Here is a 24654-nt window from a genome sequence, read left to right on the forward strand (position 1 = left end):
TTACAAGCTGATTTCAAGGCTGCAGTTACTCAAATGGAATTATCAGGTGGAAATTTCTTTTGATCCTCTGTACAGCTCTTGTCTTTTCAAACAAAGAGGGTTGAACAAATTATTCCAATTCTGACTAACATGCTGAAGTCCGTTATATAACACCTGTGGTTCTTGTGTCCTGTCAGCATTATGATAATTATTTTTTGTGGAAAAACCTCTTGAAAGCTTTCAGAGATTTGGTATCAAGTGTCAAAGGACACTTAAGGAGGATTTAAAATTATTATATTAGAAGATTTCTTCCCATTATGAGAATATTTCTGTTTATATTCTATCCTAGATTTATGCACTATTCTTTAGATTACAGAATGGTATCTCTCCTTTGCTTAAAAGAACAATCTGGGTATAACATAAAAACTTGTCAAATCTGGTGGACAAAGGTTTGGCACCATGAATGATGATTTCTAAAAGATCTCATTATATAATTCTAACATAAAACCCTTGAAAGTATCTGGATAAGTCAGCTGCTGCTTATAACTGCTTCTGAAAATTTCCAGGTACATCCAGATAGAATGTACTTATATATCCTATTGTCATATTATGTCAGTATAGAAGTTCTAATGGCATAAGTTAAAGGAGACCACCTGATAGTGTTTGCTAACTGAAAAGGCAACAGATACCTCTGAAAACAAGAAGATACAGAATCTACTTTCTTCAGCAATAAATCTCATTTTGCCATCTGTGAAAAGCAACAGAGAAGAAATAATAAACAGAGGAAGCATCAGAAGTATGAGAAGGAAACTAAGTCAGTCATTCTCTTAACTTGTCTTCTTTTGCCTTTTTCTGAAAGTCTTGCAGGAATGAGCTTCAGCAGCTAGCAGCAGCATAGGGAAAAAACGTAATTGTCTAAGGAAGCTTAGCTTTGACATACTAATTTATTAACAAGTAAATTTCTTATTGTGGATGAAAGTACACAAAGTACTTGGAAACAATTTGTCCAGCAGAGCCAACTTTACATTTTGAAAAGCAAATTTAGGTACTTGTTGATCTTTTTCAGTGGTCAGTGAAAATACAGATTTAAAAATCTGTAGGGCCAGATTCTCTGGCCCAAGTCAGGAGAACAAAGGGAGTGGTTGCTGGCCTACACTCTCCCACTGGGGATTCCCCTGACAGTAGAGTCCCTAAAAGGCATAGAGCCAGTTTAGCTGGCTCCTATGCTGCCATCTCTCACCCAATCTTAAGGTAATAGGGAGTTATGGACCATGGCCAGGTTGTGATCTCTGGCTATCTACAGATGGCAGATGTTCCCTTGAGAATTATGACCAGCTGGGTGGAGTTAGAGCAACACTCTGATGGAATCATTGCCCATCGCAGCCAGCCAAAGAGTCAGTGAACTGGAACCAGCTCTCTTTCTACTGCACCCAATAGAAACTGGCCACAGCAGAGAATATGAGCCTGAAAAACGGCAAACATTGGCAGGGTTCTGATAAGAGTTTACACCAATCTGACGTGTACCTGACTCTAACCCTTACGCTGGGCTGCCCATGCACCAGCCCTGACAATTATCTGTATTTTAATTTAACTTGATTTAACTTGAGGCTGTATCCTTTGTCTCAACTAACTGGTGAGAACCTGATGAGAGACATTAGTTAGAAGTAAGGGTGGATCCTTCTGGTTTTCTTCTAGGAAAAGGCTTTTTTCACCTGTGGTTCAGGTATCTGTGACTCTTCATTTCTGGCAGGTGTGAGTGCACAGAAAAAAAGTACTGGAAAATATGGCTTTTAAAATGTGTTGAAATGAATACCTTTCTCCAGGCTTGATATGAAATTAGAGTTTCAGTTCACATGTTAAGTGTTACAATATCAAGTTGACTATATCTTCTTCAAATCTCTGTTTGTATTTATACCCTCAGCGTATTAACAGAATACACTGCAAAAATGATCCACATTCACTTCTTTCGTTAATTTACATACAGCAGAGGATTCAGCAGCTGTGATCAGGGCCATGCAATACAAGGGAATAGAAAAGTTTTCAGCATCCGGGGAACAAGGCAGTTTGAAAAATGGGAAGATCAAGACAATGGATATAAAAAAAATCCTTTAAAATGGGTCTGTCTATCTCAGCTACTGCCCCTGAGGCAGAGAGCAAGAGAAAAGTTGGGAAAATAAAGTCTTACCCAAGTGAGCCTCACAAGCACCAGCATAGGTCAGACCAATTTTGTCTGGATCGGGGCAAGCAACTCCCCTGATTATGAATGCATAACTCCCTGTGCACTGAGATGGGAATATCTCTGTATGTGATGTAAGTTCTTACAATAGCAGTAATGGAAATATACCCAATTCTTCCTGTGTCTCAATATGAAATGACTAGAGTGATTCTAGATCTGGTGTCTCCATTCCAAGTGCAAAGCGTACATATGTGACTTTTCCTTTACTAACAGACACAGCAATGGGTACATTTAAGAAACCCCAAACCCTACCAAAACAAAACACTCCACTGTACATACAGTTCACCCACTGGGGAAAGAATGAAAGGGAGAATGAACCACACATGGCAGATGTTAGTCAGATCCCTTTCTTCATCATGTTGCAATTAGGCCTGACATATGACAAGCAGCGTGGGGATCTCTTGTTTATGTTTAGGAATCTTAGCCCTTAGAGTCAAAGAGCATAAACAGACCCCAATTCCTTCTGGTTAGGGATTTTTATCCCCCTCTCTAGAGTCCAGGCTGATGGGATGAGTGCTTCTTCACATAGCCTCTTTGTAGGTGTGGGGAGCAATTGGCGAAGTCTTTGTTCCACAGTGGCCCATTTGGATTCAATAGTCCTTCCTAATGTGCAGGTCCTACCTTCTGTAGGAATCCAGCAGTTTGCATCAGGTGAAGTTTTTTTCCAATTTGGTGAGTTAGTTTCAGAACAAACATTTTACAGTTATAGAACAAACACTTTAGTATTACCTTATAACATGTGATCAACAGAAAATGAGTTTTGATGTGAAAAATCAAGATGTCAAACAAACTTTTTTTGTTTTTTCACCCGTTGAGATTTAAATAATCTAAAAACCGAAGTCATGCCAAGACTCTTGTTGAGACCCACATCCAGTGCTAAAAAAGGATGATATTACATGCTTTTCAGGTTCTTTCTTTTTATTTCCTTCTGCCATAAGTTTCAGAATGAATAGAATGAATATAGCTGGGAATAAATCTCTGTTAAACCTCAACTTCCTAAGAGATCTGACATGATTTTATATCTGTTGTACGTGTGTCATTGAAGAGGTCTGACTGCAGCAAAGGAGGCAGGGATATGAAAGCAACGTTTGCTCAAGTTATTTTAAAAGTACATTAAAGATTCTTTTTTTCACTATGTTTCTATCCCAATTTTGCAGTTTTATAATAATTAATCCACTATCCTGAAAAACTGATCTGAAGATTTGATTCCTCCCCCAACCCCATATACTTCTGTGCTAACAGTTTTTAAAAAACAACCACTTCTCAAAACAAATAAAAGACATTTAAATAGGAATTAGGGAGTTTAATTTGTGAATCCCCTGCCACCCGTACCTTCCAAATGCAGAATCAAGACCTTATATAATGCCAACCACCAAGTTATCTAGGGTCATTGGTCCTGATTCTGGTCTGATTTCCACCAGCTATACTAGTGTAAAACCATTGACTTTAATGGAATTTACTCATGATATAGGCCAGTGAGAATGAAGTTAGAATCAAACTCCATAGAAATCCACAAATACTCAAACAATGACATGGAATGACCCCCACCAGGATAAATGTCGTAATATGCTGATGTAAATTGACGTGAACCCAAAATATCTGAGCCTGATATTTAATTGGCCAGCTGTACTTCAGTATCATAAATGATGACTGATTAAAGCATTATCCTGTATTATTTCATGTTCTCCCTACTGGCCATAAGAAGACAACACATTTTAGGAAAAGGAAAAAGCCATGTGGCTGAACATCACAGAGTAATTTAGAGATTATCTTAATTCCATGTCCTTGGTTTTTCATTGTACATTTTTAAATTACCTCTGTCCTCCAAACAAAAATGTGGGATGTATCTTGAACTCGTTTACTTTATACTCTAGGCTTCATTCCTTCTTTGGTGTAACTTAATTTATATGTTTATTACTCTTTGTCTGAAGTAGTTCTGGCTGAGTTCCCCACTTCAAATCCTAGTTTGAATTTTGCTCCTAACTGTATCCCATGGTTTTGAACCCCTTTGCCAGTATGAAAAAAATAAATGCATCTCTATCAAGTTTAGTGATCCATGATATCTTTCATAATTTTCAAAACATTTGGTAGGTTACTTTGAAGTCTCTTCTGTTTTCAAGTGAGAATGAGTCCAGCTCACATAAACTAGCTGTCTCAGTAGATATACTGTCTGTCTTTATAGGTGTATGCATTTTTTCTGCATATGTCTGCTTATTTATATGAGATTGCTACAACTGCTGTTTAAAAAGAAAAAAATGAGAATCAAGGAAATTAAAAATGGAAAAAGGTATTTCTAGGCTATCCACTCCGTAGGTCCATTGTTAATGCATGCTATATGCTGTGTTGTTGGTAAAATGGTACCTGAAACACAATTTTTTAAAAAGATATCTAATTTATAATTAGGACTATCATTCCTATCCCTAATGCACTCTCTCATACATAGCTCTTGAAAATACCTAGGTATATAAGAGTACCGTGTTTTCTCAATAGCCAAATTGCAGCAGGAAGAACTAGGCTGAGTGGGAGTAGGGGGAACATTTGCTTTTGAATGTCTTAGTTTTGTTGATTTTAGTCATATGTTAGCATTTATTTAAGAAATATATTGAACAATATTATATGAGACTTGCTGTGGTATGCACAAATTAATTAGCTACCAATTTATTTTTCCATTGCACCTTTCCTCTAAGGGTCTCAAAGTTCTTTGGAAACACTAACTGCTGAATTCTCACATCAGCCCTGTGAAGCAGTTGGTAAGACGTATGATATATAAGGGTATCTTCACCCACTGCTGAAATTCTTCGAGAGTGGAATGCAGCAACTACACAGCTATACAAGGCAACAGTTTAGTATAGGAAGTGAAGTAATATCATAGCCAATTGAAAAGGCCAGGTGAAATTTAGGAGGAAAAACTGAGTTAGAATTTGGACAGGGCAATGGGGTTAATGCCCTTATGGTTTCAGAAAGCGTCAGGGGATCTTTACAGACATGAATGATAAGTAGCTTATGTGAAACTGTCCTCAGTGTTTTCTTTGATGGCCTGAATATTTGTCAGTGTTCTGTATATAAATAATTGCATATATTTTGCGTGGTACTGGGTGGGAATGATGAGTGAAAGAGTTGGATGTTTTGGAGTCCAACTGATTATTTCTCTGGAAGTTTTTTTTTAAAAGTTAAAACAATGATGGGCCTAAACTGGAGCATTGGGTCCTAAACCCCTTCATCTTTTGGGACTTTCAGATTTGAAATCTTCAGCTAAGACTTAATATATTGATTGCTGATTAATAATGGATCTATTTTTGAAAGGTGCCTATCCACAACTCAAACACATTTGCAAAAGTTAAAATACAATCAGAACACAAGTAAAATTTCCGGCTGTCACACTAAAAGTAACAAGTTGGCCTGTTTAAAAATGGTATTTTCTATGACAAAATTCAAAACAACCATATTTTTCAAAACTTTTTTCTGAAATTTTGGAAGTTTTTGACACACACAAAAATGAAAACCATTTTTTTTCCCAGAAGCTGACTGTTTTTTTTTCATTTAAAAAGAAAAACACTTTTGTAGGTGAAACATGCTCACTTTAAAAAGGCCAATTTCTGTCTCTTCTCTCCCCCCCACCCCACCCCCCTATTGTGTTGAAGGAAAATTTTGACCAGCTCTAATAATTAACCACAGCAAAAGCTGAACTCCAACAAAATTCACTTTCCCTATAAACACCATTTCCTATGTCCCTTCCTTTGCAAAAGCCTGCATAAATAATTAGCTCTTGTAATGTGCCCTGAAGGTCAGCAAATTTGAGATGTTTGAGACCAACAGGGAAGTAGTTTCCAGAGGTGAAGGACTCTTAGGGAGACTCTGTCAGCTACTCCAGGCATTTTCACAGCTAAGGGGCATCAGCTCGAATGTGTCTGCTAACAGCAGTTGTGGCAACATCACGTGGAGAGGTATATGGTCTCTGAAGCAGGCTCTCTTCTGCCTTTCAGTCGCTTTTTTTTACAAGGAGAGAGTCTCTTCAACATCAGTCCAGAAGATAGAGATGGTCTTTGTCTTCTCCTGCCCAGCCATTGCAGAAACAGAAAATTGGACTGGAACTTTCTCTGATTGGAACTTTATGGCCCTTTCTCAGAGTTAAATATAGAGGTCTGGTGGTTTGTGATTTTTGGGGTCATCTAGGAACTCTTATCCAGGAAGGAAAAAACAAAAATCATGTATGAGAAAATCCCTTGAGTCACAAGAACACAAACATTCTTTATCTTCCTCCTCCACTGAAAAGATTGAAATTCTCTGGTAGGGATCAAGAGGAAGAATCCCTGACAAAACACTTTCTCCCCATCTCTTCCGCTGATTTCTTACAAAGTTATCCACTCTGGACCATGTGAGTCTACCATTGGGAAGGGAACTGTTTACAGAAAGAAAGTGAGACAACAGTAGCGAAGATGGAGAGGCACCTGCAGACCTATTCTGCTTTCCTCCTCACCAAATTGTTGATAGGAATCTCTCTAGGTTACAGGGACTGCACCTCTGTCCCCTTTCTGGTGTCTGAGTTTACCCACTTAGGAAAAGGCATGAGGCCGAACTCCTATCTCTGGGTGGAATTTCCCAATTCTTCCATCCTTAGACCAGGACCTGGGCTACAGCATCCTGTGTATCATCTTGAATCATTCTTTTCCTTCCTGCTTGTTTTTTCCAGGCAGCTCCCTATTAAGTTAAACCAATATATTTGTACAATAAAGATCCCAGTAACCAGGCGTATTCATAAATTATCACAGGGCATCTCCAAAGCTGTCACAGCATCTAAACTGATCAGTAAAAACATTGAAATGGAGATCCTTGAAGACTACTTTGCAGTCATTTCTCATGGCAATTTCCAGAATTTCTTTAATTCAAAATAAGGGATGAGGCTATTATGCTGTCCAGGCCAAGGTATGTTTATAATAATTTACCAGAATTCTTAAAAAGATTTTTCAACAGTCTCTCTAGGGCAGTGGTTCTCAACACGGGGTACGCATAACCCTGGGGGTACGAAGAGGTCGTCCAGGGGTACATCAACTCATCCTGATATTTGCCTAGTTTTACAACAGGCTACGTACAAAGCACTAGCCAAGTCAGTACAAACTAAAATTTCATACAGGCAATGACTTGTTTATATTGCTCTATATACTATACACTGGAATGTAAGTACAATATTTATATTCCAATTGATTTATTTTATAATTATATGGTAAAAATGAGAAAGCAAGCAATATTTCAATATTCGTGTGCAGTGACACTTTTGTATTTCTATGTCTGAATTCGCAAGTAAGTAGTTTTTAAGTGAAGTGAAACTTGGGGGTAGGCAAGACAAATCAGATTCTTGAAAGGTGTACAGTAGTCTGGAAAGGTTCACAGCCACTGCACTAGGGAGACTCCAAAAGGGGAAACCAGTCTCTCCTAGAGATAGAGGTGGTCTTGCCTTCTGACGATGCAGAGCCAAGGAAGAACCACAATATGAACGATGAGCCTGGTATTCAGAGAAGAAAAACCACCAGATATCAAAACTTACTTTTAAAAAATTGTCACTACAGCAGACTTGCCATGTTAGCACATTTATCTGATGCAGTGGAGTTGGCCGTTATATTATCATAATGTTACATCAGCATGTTGTAAGGGAAAAAAATGTTTGGAGCTTGTTTTTTTGTTTGTTTGTTTTGGTACAATTCTGCCAAAATGTTACAGTATGTATTGATGCCTGAAAGTCCTTTTGGGGGCCTATGAACCTCCTACAATTATAGCATGTAGAGTCACCCCTACAAACTGGGGAGACCAATGAAATGTCAAGATGCGTGCAAGCCATTTATGAGTTACTCATAGTGTAGATTGTGTGCATATTTAATATTTGTTAATATATCTCTCCAACGTGAATGACCTTTTGGATACCATGAGTATCCTGCAGTATACTCCTAATGAAACCCCACCTCCTTGGTCTAACCCCCACAGTGAGGCACCCCTCCAGTAGCTTTACAATTCAAATCCTCCATCAATTCTTCTCTTGGCATCTTTCCCCAAATTGTCAACGTCTTTGAAAGGTGGGCAATGCTATGAAGGGGAAATTGATGTGTAAAGCTGATTTTTATCTTGGACCCATCTCCAGCTGCTTAGCACAATTTAAATGTTGTGCCAGTCAGACTGAGCTGTGTTGCTGGAGTGTGGAAGTTCAGCCCTTGTGCTGATTGCATGTATTGGTGCACTGTTTGTGCAATGCATGGATCTTAGCTTCAACACCGTAATAACTAGTTTTATAATGCAGTCCACATGTTGCACAATAGCAATCACACCTGGGAATAAGGAGGGTGCACGAGCTATTGGTGTGAACACTTTAACACTGAAACATTTTCCCTTTTAAAAAGGAACTGAGGTAAGAGGATATTCAAGTTATTGTAGCAATTAGGTTTTTTTAAGTTGGCTGTCTATATGAAATGTTTCTGAGTAGGAAAAAAACCTTGGTAAAATATAAAGTTTATTACGATGCTAGACTACATTATCCTTGTCAGATAGATTAAAGCATTCTCCTAGTCTCTGTTCTATATTACCATAACAAGTGAGGAAATAATGTAGTGTTGTTATACAGAGCAGCTTATAAATTTTGACATAAGTGTGAGAGAAATCACTTGAAATGTGAAGCAACCAAGAGGAATAATTAGGAGCAGCAGAATGATCTCAGTAATATGACAACAGTTTCTAAAGCATCCCACAGGATTGAATTCGTCAGGTTTGCTTGACCTATATCTTTAATAATACAGCTCATTGCCCTTGTATTGAAGCTAGAGGGCAGGACAAAGTATGAGCTTTATCATGTTTTAGGAGAAATTGCAAAAAGTTTATTTATTAACACACCACAAAATGGCCCATTTCCATGATTACCAAACAGTAAAGCAACTTGGGCCACAGTTCACCACACAGAACACTCCTTTTCATAGTCAGGCTTGGCTGGCAAAAAATATTATGTAATACTCAAATAAGACAAATGGCTGTGTTGGCAGTGGAAATAACCTCCTGTTTAATTAGAAAATAAGAGCTATATGGGACAGTAAAAATGGTTACTACTGTCCTCAGTCACTGTTTAATAAATATGATAGTGCTGAAGATAATGCTAAGTGTTATTTATTTGTGCAATATCGCAGGCTTAGTAATTGTTCATGTTGATAGCTACCCTGCATGTGGAATGAAGCTGTTTCAGAATTTTCTTTGTTCAATTCATAAAAAGGGAGATGACCGTTTTTACATTTTAAATGTTTTTTTAAAGGCTTAGGTAGATAGTTACAATATTTTTACCTCTCAGTGGTACTGGGAAGGATCTATTATTGGCTTTAATAGTGTATTAATAAACTTTTCATTGCTGACTCTCTCTTTCTCAGAACACAGCAACAAAAGCTGAAAATATTTCTTGAAGGTAGTACTTTTTATGCTGGGTGTCCTATCTGCAACCGAGTATATGTTTCTTCATCCACCAGTGTAAGTAGGGGAGTATTATTAAAGCTCTTGGTGCAATTGTAATTTCCAGTTTCGCCAGTGCTATGGTTATAATAAAAAAGAAAAAAAAATCTTGATTTTTTTTTCCAGCACACTCTTGACTCCCATTGACTTCATTCAGAGTTGTGAAAATCAGCCCTTTAGAGCTCAGTGCTAGAGACAAAAAGATTTAAAGGCAGGCCACTCACTGTAGGGAATAGATTTTACCAGCAAATGAGCATCAAATCATGTGTGTGCATCCCAAGTTTCCCTTTACTGGGTCGTGAGATGGTCAGACATTGACGTTCCAGCTGAATTCCTAGATTTAGCCTTGTATATTTACCGGCTGTTTGATTGAAATGTCGGCTAGGCACACATTTTGCAATATGCTTTCAATAACAATCAGCTCTGTGTCCTAGTGCTATTGCTTTTGGTCACAGTCTTTCTCTTTCGAATGCACTACTGTAAGAACAGGGATCTGACAGAAAGGCAAAGTCTGTGATATTCCCTGTTCTGATCCAACGGGGAAAATTAAAAAGATGTTTGTTTCATCCATGTGCTTTACCTCCTCCTTCTCCCTCCCCCACCCAAAAAAGTAGACTGTGTGTCAAGAGGCAAAACAAAACAAAACCAAACCCCCTTTCTTCTCACAATTCACTGTAAGCTCCAAAATCCTCCAAAATCCCCAATCTCCCTTTGCAGTCTGGTTCCCACTCTTGAGCTTTCCTCATCTCCCTCTGAAAGAAAAAAGCTCTTCTTTAAGGGACTGATAGGTTGTAGAGCGATGCTTAGCAACAACATTCCTGTGCCTTAAGTAGCTGCAAGCCCCTAGCTGAACCCTTTGATGTGACTGTCAGGGCAGATTTATTTTGTTTTAGCACATTGTCTACTTGTCCAGATGTATCAGGAGATAAAAAGGAGTCAGGTTTACACTCTTCCTCCCTCCCCTTTTTTTTTGAGATGTAATTAAATCCTGTTTTTGATGAGTCTCCGGGAGATCGAGATGAAGAAAACAGGAACTGGCTCGAGTAGAGGGAGAGGAAACCTACTTGCTGGTCTAACACCTGCCAACATAGGAAAATAAAGTGTAAAGCCACAGTGCAATGTGTTGATTTGGTCCTGCAGAAGCCTTAGATTTTGTCTTTTCTCACATGCTGGTAGTTCACCAGAGCAACAGAATCCAAGAAGACCCTTTTGAAAGCAGTTGTCATGTTCCATAGATTCTCTCCAACTTGTACGGTTTTTAATATTTGTTTGGTTAGTTTGAAAATAATCACTGTCTCTCTCTAAAATGCTAGGTGTATTGATCACTTATACTAGAAGAACTTTTGACTGCAGTAGGTGGTTGTCAATCAGATGCATGAAAAAAGGAAAATCTTTGAGCCTCTATGGTCTTGAATTAACAAATCTTCTGTGCAAGGCAGGGCCTTGCTGAATTCTGCCAGAGAACAAATACCACAGATAAATCCATTTTTGTTTATTTGCTTTTTTAACTTGCACATTTAGCAACACTGTTCTGAGCGCTATTAATAACCTGCGGTGTGCAGTGACAAGCCTGATTCCAACGTTCAGTACACTGTGGGCATGCCAAGTGAATAAAATGCTTGCTTTAATCTGCTGTTACAAAAGTTACTCTATTTGCATCTTAAATAGGTTACACTATAGCACCCCCTTCTGCTGACTAAGCTGTCTGACAGGAAGCTTAGCTCCAGCTCAGTTTTCTTCCCACATGCCTGTAGGAAGACTACTTAAAAGCATTTTCTAACCTTCCAAAACTTTTAATTCCCATGTCTGTTAAGCAAGGAGAGCAACATACCTGGATAATAGCTACCAAACTAATGTTAACCTTTAGGGTCAAGCTTTAATTTTCACATAGATTAACTTTTTATCATTCATATGTCAGAAGGAAAAAAATCATTAATTTTCAAAGTGAGAAAGAATGGCATAACAAACTGAAAAGCAAAGTTAACTCTTTGATATTGCAAATTACTGGACTTAGGTCTGTTGTATACAGTAATATACCCAATACCCCACTTGCCAGATTGCTATTGCCTGAATATGTTCTGAAAAGATGGTAGTGTGTTATATGCCCTCTTCTGTGGAATAGCCACGAAAGCAATTTTCCTTGCTGGTTCTAAGTTGACATCTGATGACCCCTGGAAACCAAATTGGCAAGGGAATTTAAGAGTTTATAGACCTCCTGTATTTCAAAGACCAAAATGTGATTTATTTATGGTAGCCAAAGGAATTCACTTATACTGAACTCAAATACAGTGAAATCCATCTATAGACAGATAGACTGATGGTCTTTGATTTCTTCAGTGCACTGACAGATGCCCACTACAATGCTGGTAAAAGTGAACCATTGCATATAGCAAAGTTCTGTTAACGTAAGTAGAGGATTCCACTGTACATGTGTAAATGTTTATTTGTATATGTGCAATACACCTACATGTGTAAATATCTATGTATGTGTCTGTATAGTCTATATGGTACTATGCACTATTATATAATATAGACTCAGAAGTACCCTAGCTCACAGATTCCTGAAGATTAAGCATAATTTTCAACTATTGGACTTACATTCAAAAAATGAAATTGCTCTTTGGATGTCTTCTTGCTGAGCACCTCCTGCTGGCTAAACCCTGGAGTTCAGAAAAAGCACGTTGGTTCGATACCGAATGTAATGCAATGTATTTTGGGTTGGCTTTTTTCGTACGAAAATAGTGCACAAACACTTCATAGTGGATTAAGGATGTATGTACCAAGATCAACAAAGTATAGAGGTGACAATATATTCTCTCCCAAGTTGAGTCTCAATGCACGTAAGTCCCATCTACTTATTGGGATTTGGACATAAACATCTGATGGAAGAATTTGGCCAGCCATCTGTGGATGTGATAAAATAGGTGAAGGGTACACAGGCTAAAAATTAATAGAATTCAGAGATACTGAAATTTTTACACATTCTTAATTTATTTACATGCACATTTCATAGAATCATAGAGTATCAGGGTTGGAAGGGACCTCAGGAGGTCATCTAGTCCAACCCCCTGCTCAAAGCAGGACCAATCTCCAATTTTTGCCCCAGATCTCTAAGTGGCCCCCTCAAGAATTGAACTCACAACCCTGGGTTTAGCAGGCCAATGCTCAAACCACTGAGCTATCCCTCCCCCCACTGAATGCATCCGATGAAGTGAGCTACAGCTCACAAAAGCTTATGCTCAAATAAATTTGTTAGTCTCTAAGTTTCACACTTACCCATCTTTTTGCAACTTCTTTCTGAATTATTATGAGTTTTTTCAAAGGACCGAATGTTGTTCTTTAAATCTTGAGAGATGGTTGCATGATGTAATGCAATGAATGAAATGTAATAAACATGGAATTAAGGTAAGAGTAAATTGAGAGCACAGGCTTTTGGCTCTTGGGAGGATCCTGCATCTGTCCATCTAGAAGTGCATTTGTGGTTCTCTTTACAAGATATCTCAAGGAATAATTGTATAAGGCTGTTGGGATTTCCGGCAAGACTTGCACAGTTGTTCATGAAGGCTTATTTTCTGTACTGTTTAATAGTTTTTTCCCCTCTGATACTTTAAGACACACCACTAGAATTTTTCGTGTGTGTGTGCATATATGCATGGCATAAATAAAATGAAAGCAGCACATAGGCTGCATTCTCAGCTTTCTTTACTGGAACATAAAAAGGTACATTAATAGAAAGTGAAAGACAACACAAAACATCTTAGTGTGTCACACACTTAAACATTTCTTGCAAGGACTACATTTTCCAAAACTTGGAAGAGCAACTCAAGATCAGCATGCTCTGCAAGTCTATTGTATATTTTGTTGGGCCACTAAATGCTTGCCACTGGTGGGATATTTTCCTGGTTTACTTAATGATAATCTTAGGAGAGTTAAGAATCCAGGAGAATTTATAGTTTGATTGTTTGGTTTTATTTTCTCTGCCATTTAGTTGAAAATCATTGACCCACAACTTGAGTTTATTTTGCCAACTATTGGCAAGTGTTAATCCAATCACTTGAATTAGTATGTCAATTTCATAATTACTCTAACCTCAGATCTATCTCCTATGGGGACCAGTGTGCTTTAAAAGTACAATTTTGTCCTGTGGAGCTGTTTGAAATCAATTATTCTTATTTAAAAATCCAAACTCAGGTTTTGCAGTGGATACGCTTCATACTGGATTATATAAATGGATCTGCTTTCTACAATACCGTTTTGCAGTATTTAATTTCTCATATCTGTACCTGTCCCAGTAACAGACAACACTATGCTGCTGGAACTTGCAGCTATGGTGCTTCCTTTAGGACCGGATTCTATTATTCATTATGTTGAATGGTACTGAACTAATGGAGGAGTAAGGATCCACTTAGCATGAGTGAAAATATTAGAATCTGGTCTATAATCATGGAGGAGGTTACAATGCTGAAGGCTCTTCCTCCGCACCCCACTCACTTAAACTTGATCTGACTAGCAGAATCTACCCCAGCTGCTTGTGCCCTCAATTATAGATACTTTTAAAAAACTATTAAAAATAAATATTCTTTAACCCAACATATCAAAGTCAGTTTCTTCTGGCAGTTCACCACAGTTTGAAAAAAAAATCAGTGCTAAATATAATTCCTGAAATACTTGGCTTCAAGTGATAATATGTTTTAAGTTGAAAAACAGGTCTTGAAAGTCAAGGAAACAAATGCACTGTTGTTATACATGTACTACGTGTTACAGTAAAACAAATAAATTCAGGCTGCTTAGAAGCAGTCACTGCCTTGTGATTATATTTGTGTAGTCTTGGGCCCTTTGATCAAAGAAAGCCATTTCAGGCTAGGCCTAATCCGGGCTGCTTTAAGGTGTTTAAATGGGAAAAAAAAAGGTTGACAACAGCTGGGATTTAAATTTACTTTTGCCTAACTTTTGTTTTGAAAAGATTTCTATTATTCACTGCTTTCTTTTTCATACAGAAGATGGATCATTGAGTAACCTAAAAGCGAAAGAGGATATGGGAGGAAATGGGTGGAGACTTTGAATTAATCTTCTGAGGAAAAATGTTTGATCAGCGGGTAAGAGAGGATGAAAACCTCTGATGTTGACAGCAGGCAACTTTCTGACTAGCGTGTGATTGACATCTTTGAGGCTCCAGTGGGGAGCTAGTATCCAGCCAGGCTCAGGCATCCTCTGTCTGTGGGTGGTAGTGTTAATAATGTGGCAACTGGAAAGATTAATTGTGGACAAGCAGCGGGATTACGAGGAGGGCTTCACAGGTCTAAAACGAACAGTGGTAGGAAGGCTTCTGATCTATCAGCCCAAAAGGAAATTAGTTAGGGCAGACTGGAGCAGCTTAAAAAAAGGGGGGAGGGAGCAATGGGAGAGGGAAGTATTTAGGATATTAAAGCAAAATGTGAAGAGGATATTGAAATAGGTCGTGAGGGGACGGGACCAATGTTCTTGAAAGGTAATATGCCCTTTTCAAGAGGTAGCTTGAAAGACCTTAATGCACTGCATACTTTTACAATATGTTCACAGTTGAACTTGTTTTGCAGTGAACTGGTAACCAATTGACTTGCTTAGTGGTTTGAGCTGCCACAGAAGGTAAAATTCATTATTCATTTTGAAAATGTGGTTCACAATAAATTGTTTGTCCACTGCCACACGTAAATTCAAGTGAATAAATATCAAAGGGCCCCTCAGTGCAAAATACCTTGGAGAGAGTTTACTTAAGCTGTATCTGCAAGTAACTATCCACTGCATATTTTACTTCCCACCCTTTTTGGTAGTAGTAGGGATTTTGCCAATAAATTCTGCGTTACCATTAAAGAGGCTATTCATCATGCTTACTAATGTTATTAATCAAGATACACCACAGTACCCTTAAAATGAGATCATTTTGATAAATCATGTACGACATGAAAAGACTTTATTCCTTTTAAGTGCAATTTAGACTATAATTTTTTCCCTCGTTTATGATTCATGGAAGAAACATGGATAAAATTCCCTTGCACATTTACACCTTATCTCCAGTAATAATTCAAAACTGCTCTTAGATGAAAATTCAGGGTCTGATTCACCAAAGCTGAATGCCAGCTCATTATTTTCTGGCATTCAATAGTCCAAAAATAATGTCCATACATTAGGTACTATTCACAATAGTTAGATTTGGCAGCACACTAGACATATCAATTACACTCAATTAAGCCTAAATGAATAAGAATTCTCTTATGTTCATTTACATTTTTGATCCAGTTATACCCAACCTACCCTAACCTTGCAATTTTATGTTAGGAAACCAAAAATTATAACAAATTCAGATGTGGTTTCTAAGTGATTGTCTCCTATACATGAAAATGAGGAAAATGCATTTTCAGATGCCACAAGTTTTGTTAAGCCCTGTGTTTGTTTAAATAACCAAAACGGTTACTTTTCTGGCGATAGGTTATCAGAGCTGTGATGCTGACTCCAAATCAGAAGGTCACTGTTCTCTTTGTCTTCCAACAACCACAATAAATCAGCCTATTCTTTTAATAGCATCAAATCCAAAGGTAACTGATAAAACTCTCCAGAAGAGATATTTGTGAAGCTCCACCTCACACTCTTGATTATAAGTGAGACACTTGTACTATTCATTAAACTGAAGAATGTCTGAAATGTTGCAATATTTTTTTCTACTATTGAAATAAATATTGGATAAACGTTTAATTATTCAAGTATTCCAGTTTTTTTTAAAAATGTCAGTAGCGATATTTAATTTGGATGGCAGAATTATTTAATATTTGGTATTTCTCAAACCATGACTCAGAGGGGACTGGCTGAATTACAGTCTGCCCTTTACTTCCACCAGGATTTGAAGAAAAATGGTTGATTTCCAAGAATAACAAGACTATTTATGTTTTCTTTAAACATTGGTCCCTATAAATTGGGTTGCATGTGGCAGATGTACAATATATCCGGCCACTATGTGGAACGAGCATTTTGAAGCACTGTCCAAATCTTGGTTTTAGCCGGTGCATAGGGAATTCAGGAAATAAACATACACATATCCTATTTTATTTTTAGTTTAATTAAGTGCCAATATTTCTCAGAAACTTTGGTAGTCATCTGTCAAAGTATAGTTGAGTCCTTTACCTCTTGGATGGTGCAAAAGTGTCACTCCTTTAGTTTTTGTCTTTTGTACTTTGCTTCACTTCAGTATGTGTGAAGGTTGTAACTCTTTCTCCACGTCATTATAGAAGTGACTATAGATTCACTTCCCGGTCTGAAAAAGCCTTGACTTTTGATGTGGTTCAAGCTTTCTTATTGAAAGTTTCAGGTTGTTATACAAGAATAAAGTGAAGCAGAGTAAAGCCTTTATCCTATTGACATCTGCCCTTCTTTCTTGTCTCATGGATTCTGCTCATTATTAATAATAATATAATCAAATTGGTAGACCCTTTCCCTACATTTTAAATTTAATTCCTAGTAATATACTTGTAATTATAGACTAAAATAGTGTACTAGCAAAAAGTAGTCAGGCTGTGTGTCACTCTAATGGAACATTTTCATAGTTGCTATTTTTAATTAACAGAATTAAAAAAAAAAAAAACCTGAGTCCCTATTTGCAAGAGTCATGTTAAAAATATCCTCATTTTCAGTAGCACTCAGCAAAATATCACAAGCACAGTTTGCTTAGAACATGAGCATTCTTAAGACTTATATACCGGGCAATGCAGTTTCCCCCACTCCATCACCCCACCCCACCCCGCACCTTAGCATAGTATTCATTTGTGGTTTGTTCCCAACCATGGTCAAATGTCTAAAAACAGATTTTGAAACAAGTCACTATTTTTATGTGGGGTAAGTAGGTCATCTCATTAAGGCTAGAAAGATCAGGCAACTTGTGATAATGCCGTGCAGCTGGTATTTCTTAGTAATTAAAATGACTCTAATTTATGCTACAAATTTACCAACACAAATCCCCCGAAGTGGGATCTGCAGTTACAAGTTCGGCATGAAAAATATTTCCTATGTCATTAAGCAAAGCAAACTTCCCTGTGTAGTCATGCCATGCCACCTGTTGGCTTCTCTGAAACATGACAGGGTCTTGGTATCAGTCATGGCAGTTGTTTGACCTTTCTCTGACCTCTAACCTAGTTCACAGTAGAGTGGTCCTGAACAAGACCTTCCCTCGTCTGCCTTAAATAGTAAGAGCTCTGATAAGCCCAGCCTTGTCAGTTCTTAAAGTCTCCTTAATTCTTTCTTCTTTTTTTAAGTTGAGAAATAAAGCTGTCAACTTTTCAGTATATGTCCTGAGTTAATATTAAAGTTTATGGCAAAAAAAAAAAAATCCCCCAACATAACAGTTTTAAGAAAGTTTTATCTTCTTGGTGTGCCTCATGACCTGTTATATGGACTCAGAGTTAATTTTTTGTGATATAGTAGCAGCTGAAGCCCTCCCCCGGCCAACTAATGTCAGGTTTCTATGGTGCTTGATGTTGTACAAATGTATGATAAGAAACAGTCTCAGTGCCAGTGTGACTCCAACAAAGTAAACAGATGTTTATGTAGGCAACTATAATAATAATAATGGTAGTAGTAATCATAAAGATTTTAAAATAGTGTATGTGTTAAAACATTACATTGTCAAGCATTGAGTACAATATTTAAGTATATTTACAACAGAAATCTTAACACTGAAAGAGGAAAGAAAATGATTTAAAAAAAAAAAGCAAATGTGAGTTGATCCCTACTCATAATAATATAATTATAATATAATATAAATTAATTATAATACCTAGCTCTATTATAGCGCTAGCATCTGTAAATCTCAAAGTGGTTTACAAAAGACATCAGTATCATTATTCCCAGTATCATATTGTCATAGACATTTTGGGAGGAATGGTTTAATAAATACAGAAACTGGGTAATGCAGTGATTTTGTTCATTCCACGTCTTTTTTTGCAGTGGAAAGTCATAGAAACTAACAGGATTTATTTAATGAACTTTAGTTTTGCATTTGATGATATAGATATTATTGGGTTGATGATGACACTGTAGTACTATCTTAAATTTTTATTTTCATTTTAATTTGAATATAAATTTATAAAATGACAAACGGCACCATTCTGACAGAGTAGGTGAATTTGACCAGCCTTGTTAAATACAGTGAGTTGGTGTATGAAAATAAACAGCAACCCCACAAAACACAAGAATGGCAGATAATCATGCAACACAGATAGAAAACAAAGGCCACGCTTTCTCTATACATTACTCTGAACAATGTTCGCTTCAACAGTCTTTTTAAAAAGATGGGCCTTGTAGTGTTCCATTAAAATGCAGAAGATTCAGTCTGAGTGGAAAAACACTGCAATGGATAGAAAGAGCCTTTAAGCATCCCCAAATGCTTACAAAATTACTGAACTGACATACAAACTATATACACAAGAGTAACTTTGGCCTGTATCCAGTATTTCTTATTAAATCCTACACTCTTAATTCTTCTAACCTGTTCCTGTTTTACTACTGATAACTAGCCATTCTGCTACTACTTTTCAGGTCATACCATTTTCCTAAATCTTTGCTCGGTTCATATTTTTCTCACATATAGATGGGTAAATGTCAGTGACACATAGTGTACATATTTGTGAGGTTTATCACCCTGACCTGAGTACGTGTGTGTGTGAGTACATGTGTGTGTTTGTATTTACATGAGAGGAAGAGAGATATCGAGGTCTATTTATATACCTTGATATGTATTAATATGGCAAGATATATATCAACTCCTATTTATTCTTGAGAAAAGATAAAGGCTAGATTTCCCGCCCTCCCCCCCCCCCCCCCGTTTCTCCTTTATAACACAAAAAGTACAGGCTGCTGAAACTAGACAGCGTTGTTTCCAACTTTTGTATACTACATACAATATCTCATTTTGGGATGAGCAAGTGTGGCATAAGTACACAATAAGAGCTGAGTGATTGTGAGTGCATTCTGGAATTGTTGTCTTTTAGAGTATTTGTTTAACTGCATTGTTAGATTTATAGCTTCTAGACTTTTTTTTTATAGTGGAAGAATTTGGTAGCTACCCTATCTCATTTCTAAACATGCCAGCGCTCTCCACTATCTATCTGTTGGGTCTGCTCTGGTAACGTCCAGAAAATGCCTGCTAGAACTAACATTTCTGTTAATAATATCCAATGAAAAATATGCCTGAGTTTAATGTATTCAGCTGGGGAAATCAGTTTCTTGTGCAGTTAGCAAAATGATCTTAATAAACCATGTCTTTTCGTAAGTGCTCTGTATATCCATTGAATTCTTTTAAGAGAGGATGCCAACTTGGTCTTCTTCCTGTGTTATAAAACTTGTCAGATACAATGTATTAGTGACCATTACAGTTATTGGTGAGCGTGTGTGTGTGTGAAGAATTTATGACATGTCATAGAAATGAAGATGATCTCTCATATCTCAAGGGTAAATATTTCAAGATAGAAAACAGAGAAATGCTAGGATAGGAATGGTCACTATCTGCAGCAAGTTGAAAAATACCTCATATTAACGGGTCTCTTTGGGATACAGCAGTATAGCATGAAGCAGCACCAAACGATTCAACAGAATACAGAATTTCAGAAGCAAGTGCCATTGTTCTAATTAAAACGATCAAAACTATTTTTATTTACGGGTGTGCTTTTTCTTATTTCAGCTTTATAGGTAGTCTTTAGATTTGGAAAAGGTATTGAATTGAAAGCCCAGTAGACTTTTGTCTTCTATTTTGTTTACTTAGGATTGAGTTTTACCGTTCCTACTCCAACAGAACTCTGGAGGATATTCCTAAAGAAACGTTCAGATCCTGATTTGGCAGGGTGCTTAAGCATGTGCATAACTTTAAGCACTTGAGTAATCCCATTTACATCATTTAAACTACTCACATGCTTTGAATTTATGCATTGTACCTTAGTATCATACTAAGGTACAGATTATCAATGTTACCTGTTGGAACATTCTTACTAAACCCTTCGACATGTTCCCAGTAGACAGAAAATCTCACTTCTTCACCCATTTTTCCCTTTAAGATATTTGTAAGTTATGTCCATTCAAGGTCACTTTTGCACTGTAACTAGAACTTCATGTGCAAATAGCAGAACAATCTGAAGACAGAACTCTCATATGTCAATGCTATCACCATCAAAATATTCTTCTGAATAATAAATCTACGCAAGTCACTTTGGAAAATAGCTTAGGGCACCCTCTCAGTAAACAGTAAAAAGAGAATTTGCGGCTTCCTTCTACTGGCACACAGGTTTACATAAAAACTTGATACAGGATTTTCACTCAGTTGACATTTGTGCAAAACAGTCCGATCCCTATATGGTATTCCATGGAATTAAAGCTTTTGTAACTGAACACTTAGCAGAAAAGTAATGAAAACTGTTGTATACTTGACAGGGAATTACATACTGTACATAAAACAGCAGCAACATGCCAATAAAAAAATCATCTTCTTCTTGCTTTTCCTAAAATTGGAAATTGCCCCTTCACTACAATATCCTTTTTAGAAGCTCTGGAATTTTGCTCAGTCAGTGGTATTTGCTGAAAAGGCCATTTCTTCCAGTAATTTTAGGAAAAGCTATCATCAAACTGTCAACAGCCTAAATTGTGATTAAAAGCACCAAAGAGAAACCTTCACTATTATCAGAGTCCCAAATATGAGTACTTGAATAGACAGATAACATCTAGAATGTATAATATGAGGCCTCCATGTTGAGCTTTTGGAGAGACTTTGCGGAAAAGATCTTATGTTAAATAAATTATAATCACAGTTATCCTCATCTTACCCAATGCTACCAGGCCAAGATAAAACAATAGAGCATAGTGGACACATGCTCTGTACTTCATATTTGGGACTTATTGCATACATTAGTGGCCTGGCCATTTGGGGGCCTGATCCTGTGAGGTGGCAAATGCCTTCAGCTCACATTGTCTTTATTTAGAGTTGGAGGGCATTCAGCATCTCGCAGGTCTGAACTCTTGTCTGTATCTTCAGCTGGTGTAAACTGGCAGATTTCAAATGAAATCAATGCACCTACACTGGTCACCAGGTGAGGATGTGGTCTGTGCCTGTGGCCTTTTCAGCTTTGGATTCATGTAGTCGGAGGGTATAATAGTATTGAACTGCAGGAGGCCGTAGGAGAAGCTGTGCAAGAATTAGCTATAGAATCCCTGTCATGATCTGTAACGTCCTTGCTATTTCAGGAGTCCTATATCTGTTGTAAGATGTCCTTTGTGCTAAATAGTGCAGTGTTTTAGAGATGTGGCTAGATTTCTGATAGGTACCAAGCTACAACTGCAAAAATCATTCCAACATATGACCTTGTGTGAAAACTGAAAATGGGTCTCCAGAGTGAAAGGCTAGTATGCTAATCCACTGAGTCACTTACCTTTTAAACTGTATTAGCATCTACAAAAGTACAAAAAGAATGACAAACAAAAGGTTTCTAAATATTCATAGACTTCAAACAGAATATGTATTCCTTATTTTTATTGTTATCATTACTATTTCTAAACCAGTGTCAATCATCGTTTTATTCCTGGTAACCTTTTTAAAAAAATGGAATCAGTGTTTCCAAATGTTTGAAGACCTGCTGAGCCAAAACATTGTAGTCCCATTTTACATTAAAATTGATATTCCCATCAACCTTTGTAAATTATTTTTTTAAATATCTGTCCAATTAAAAAGTCTGAATCAAACAGTGAGTGATTACAAAACCATTACAAATACATAGTGAGGTTTACTAGGATTACTTTGATTTATTAGTAGCACTCATGTCAATGGGTGCTTAGGGAACCTCACGCAGTAGACTATGGCTACTCTTGTCTCATGACCCATCCCATACATTGTCACTGGATTTAAGAAATAGCTTAATGGTTGCATTTCTTCTTCCCCTTTGTTTTATCTTCTCTAAAAGTCATCAGTCTGATTTTTGTATCTAGATGAGTGGGTTGCAGCAGTAGGAAAAACAGTGTGGTGAAAACTAAGTGCTTCATCTCTACCACATTAACTAGCATGGAAAGGACATGAAAGCCCTGGAGATTATTAAGTGCTGCTACTGTGCTGCCAGGAGCTGAAGCAGCATGGTCAACTGAGCCGGGTGCTCGCCCTTGGAACTGGGAATGCACCACTTGCATTTTATACCTGGGATGCTCTGGGGCAGGGCCAGTGCTAAGGTTGTGCAGCAGGTTGGCCTGTTCCTTTGCATCTCCCTCCCACCACTTTGCATGGACTTTCCTTCCCCTGTCACTATGTAATATCAACCCCTGCTGGCAGCAGGGGATTCCCATGTCTTTGCAAATGTCTAATCTTAGGACTTTCCGGGTAGCGGCACAAATCGCATCTGCTCCAGGCACTGTGGAAAGGAGGCACTAAAGAAAACCTGTATATTTTAACACATATTTTACAATCTCTAACACTTTTTTTAAATGAGGAAAAAAAATACATCTTTTTAAGGAATACTCTATGGGAATGATACATGTTCACAAATAAGACCTATCTTTTGCTTTAAGATCTCATTCCAGCAACACAACATTGCTGCCCTGTAACTCGAAAGCATAAATAGAGCCTTGTTCTGATCGTTGTAATGCTAGGTGTTTATAATATTCCCTTGGGATGCAACCCTGTCTCACTGGATAAAATGTACTTTGCCCTGGATTTAAAACACCTCTATATTTTCTTTGGATAACAGACAAAGGCATAAGATCTGGAATTCTTCTTTATTGTGGGGAAAATTTGGGATTGTGTTACATAGAGTTGTTTTTGTCTCTCCCCTGAACTAAATATGTTTTTTTGGTTAAATCAGGCTTTGCAAATGTCTCCAACTTTTGATACAGGTTATTTTTCCTTACAGCTGTATATCCTATTTAATTTCTTTTGCACAGTGCATTATGAACATTCTCATTTGTGACATAACCGTTTATCTTCCAAGTGAGGCAATGAGTAGTGCAAAATATATTTTGTTTTTATTTTTAAAAAGGAGGTGATAATTAAATCTACCTTCCTATCCTGCTGAAAGAATCTGCTGACTGATGACTTTTATGCAGGCAAATGAACTCGTATTGAACTATCAATGACATTTTTAATGTTGTCAAAGGATTCTTAGTGAAAGTATCATTTTCTAAAGCTGTGATGTGCGTTAGAATATTTGTTTAGTGACACTATTCTAGTATCACTGTAGGGAAAATTATGGATACTACGTCCTTTTGAGGACTGGCAACTACATTTAAAATCCTTACATTTTCCCAGGTGATTATTTATCAGTGTTGCATATGACTGTCAACTCTGTGCATCTGTAATCACATCAATTAATCAAAACATTAATTTTGCACCTTTGTTTAGTCATTGACTTTTTTTTTAGAGTATTGATAATATTTGTTTTATCACACAGGCCTCCTCCAGTGACACTGCCTCTGTCTCCCCTGAGACACACTATACGCCGCTGCCTTCAGGATCCAGGGATCTCACCAATCACAGAGGTAAAAATTAAGCTTCTATTGCTATTATTACTACTGGTAAACTTTGCTGTAAGGCCTTCTGAACGCATTACTGCTGCATCGGCACTTTAGTGAGAACACTGTGCTTTTCAAGCAGTTGATGAGAAAACCATACCTGTCAAGACTACAGATTTTAACTATATTAAACAGGATTTAGAGGTAGTCTACTGGGAAAGCAAATAAATCTATGGAATAATAACATTTAGCGATTTAAAAAAACATAAAGAGATTAGAGTACTTAAATATTGCTAAGTAGATGATTACATGCAGCGCTGGTGATTTTGAAAGAATTTGTAAATTCTAATATTTGTGAAGAGAGAGTTATTTTGCAATTTAACAATTTAGGGCTACAATTTCAAAATGTTAACACATTTATATTGCAATAAAAAGGGATTCTGTTCTGTTTTTCAACATTAAAAGGG

The 24654-nt window shown here is 37.2% G+C and overlaps 1 protein-coding gene across 10 annotated transcripts in view; it reads left to right on the plus strand.

Annotated features, from left to right (window-relative positions):
• The window catches only part of LRMDA (leucine rich melanocyte differentiation associated), a 1127716-nt gene that overhangs the window by 784415 nt on the left and 318647 nt on the right, over positions 1-24654 (plus strand). For all 10 annotated transcript variants that reach the window (XR_012159955.1, XR_012159957.1, XR_012159954.1 and 7 more), the window contains exon 6: positions 24127-24214. Coding sequence is in view for 2 of the 10 variants with exons in the window: in XM_073353193.1 (XP_073209294.1) it covers positions 24127-24214 (88 nt within the window). In the remaining 8 variants the exon portion in view is untranslated. The remainder of the gene's footprint in view (positions 1-24126; positions 24215-24654) is intronic.

The sequence above is a fragment of the Lepidochelys kempii genome, chromosome 7, assembly GCF_965140265.1.
Source record: "Lepidochelys kempii isolate rLepKem1 chromosome 7, rLepKem1.hap2, whole genome shotgun sequence".
In the NCBI taxonomy this organism is placed as follows: domain Eukaryota; kingdom Metazoa; phylum Chordata; order Testudines; family Cheloniidae; genus Lepidochelys; species Lepidochelys kempii.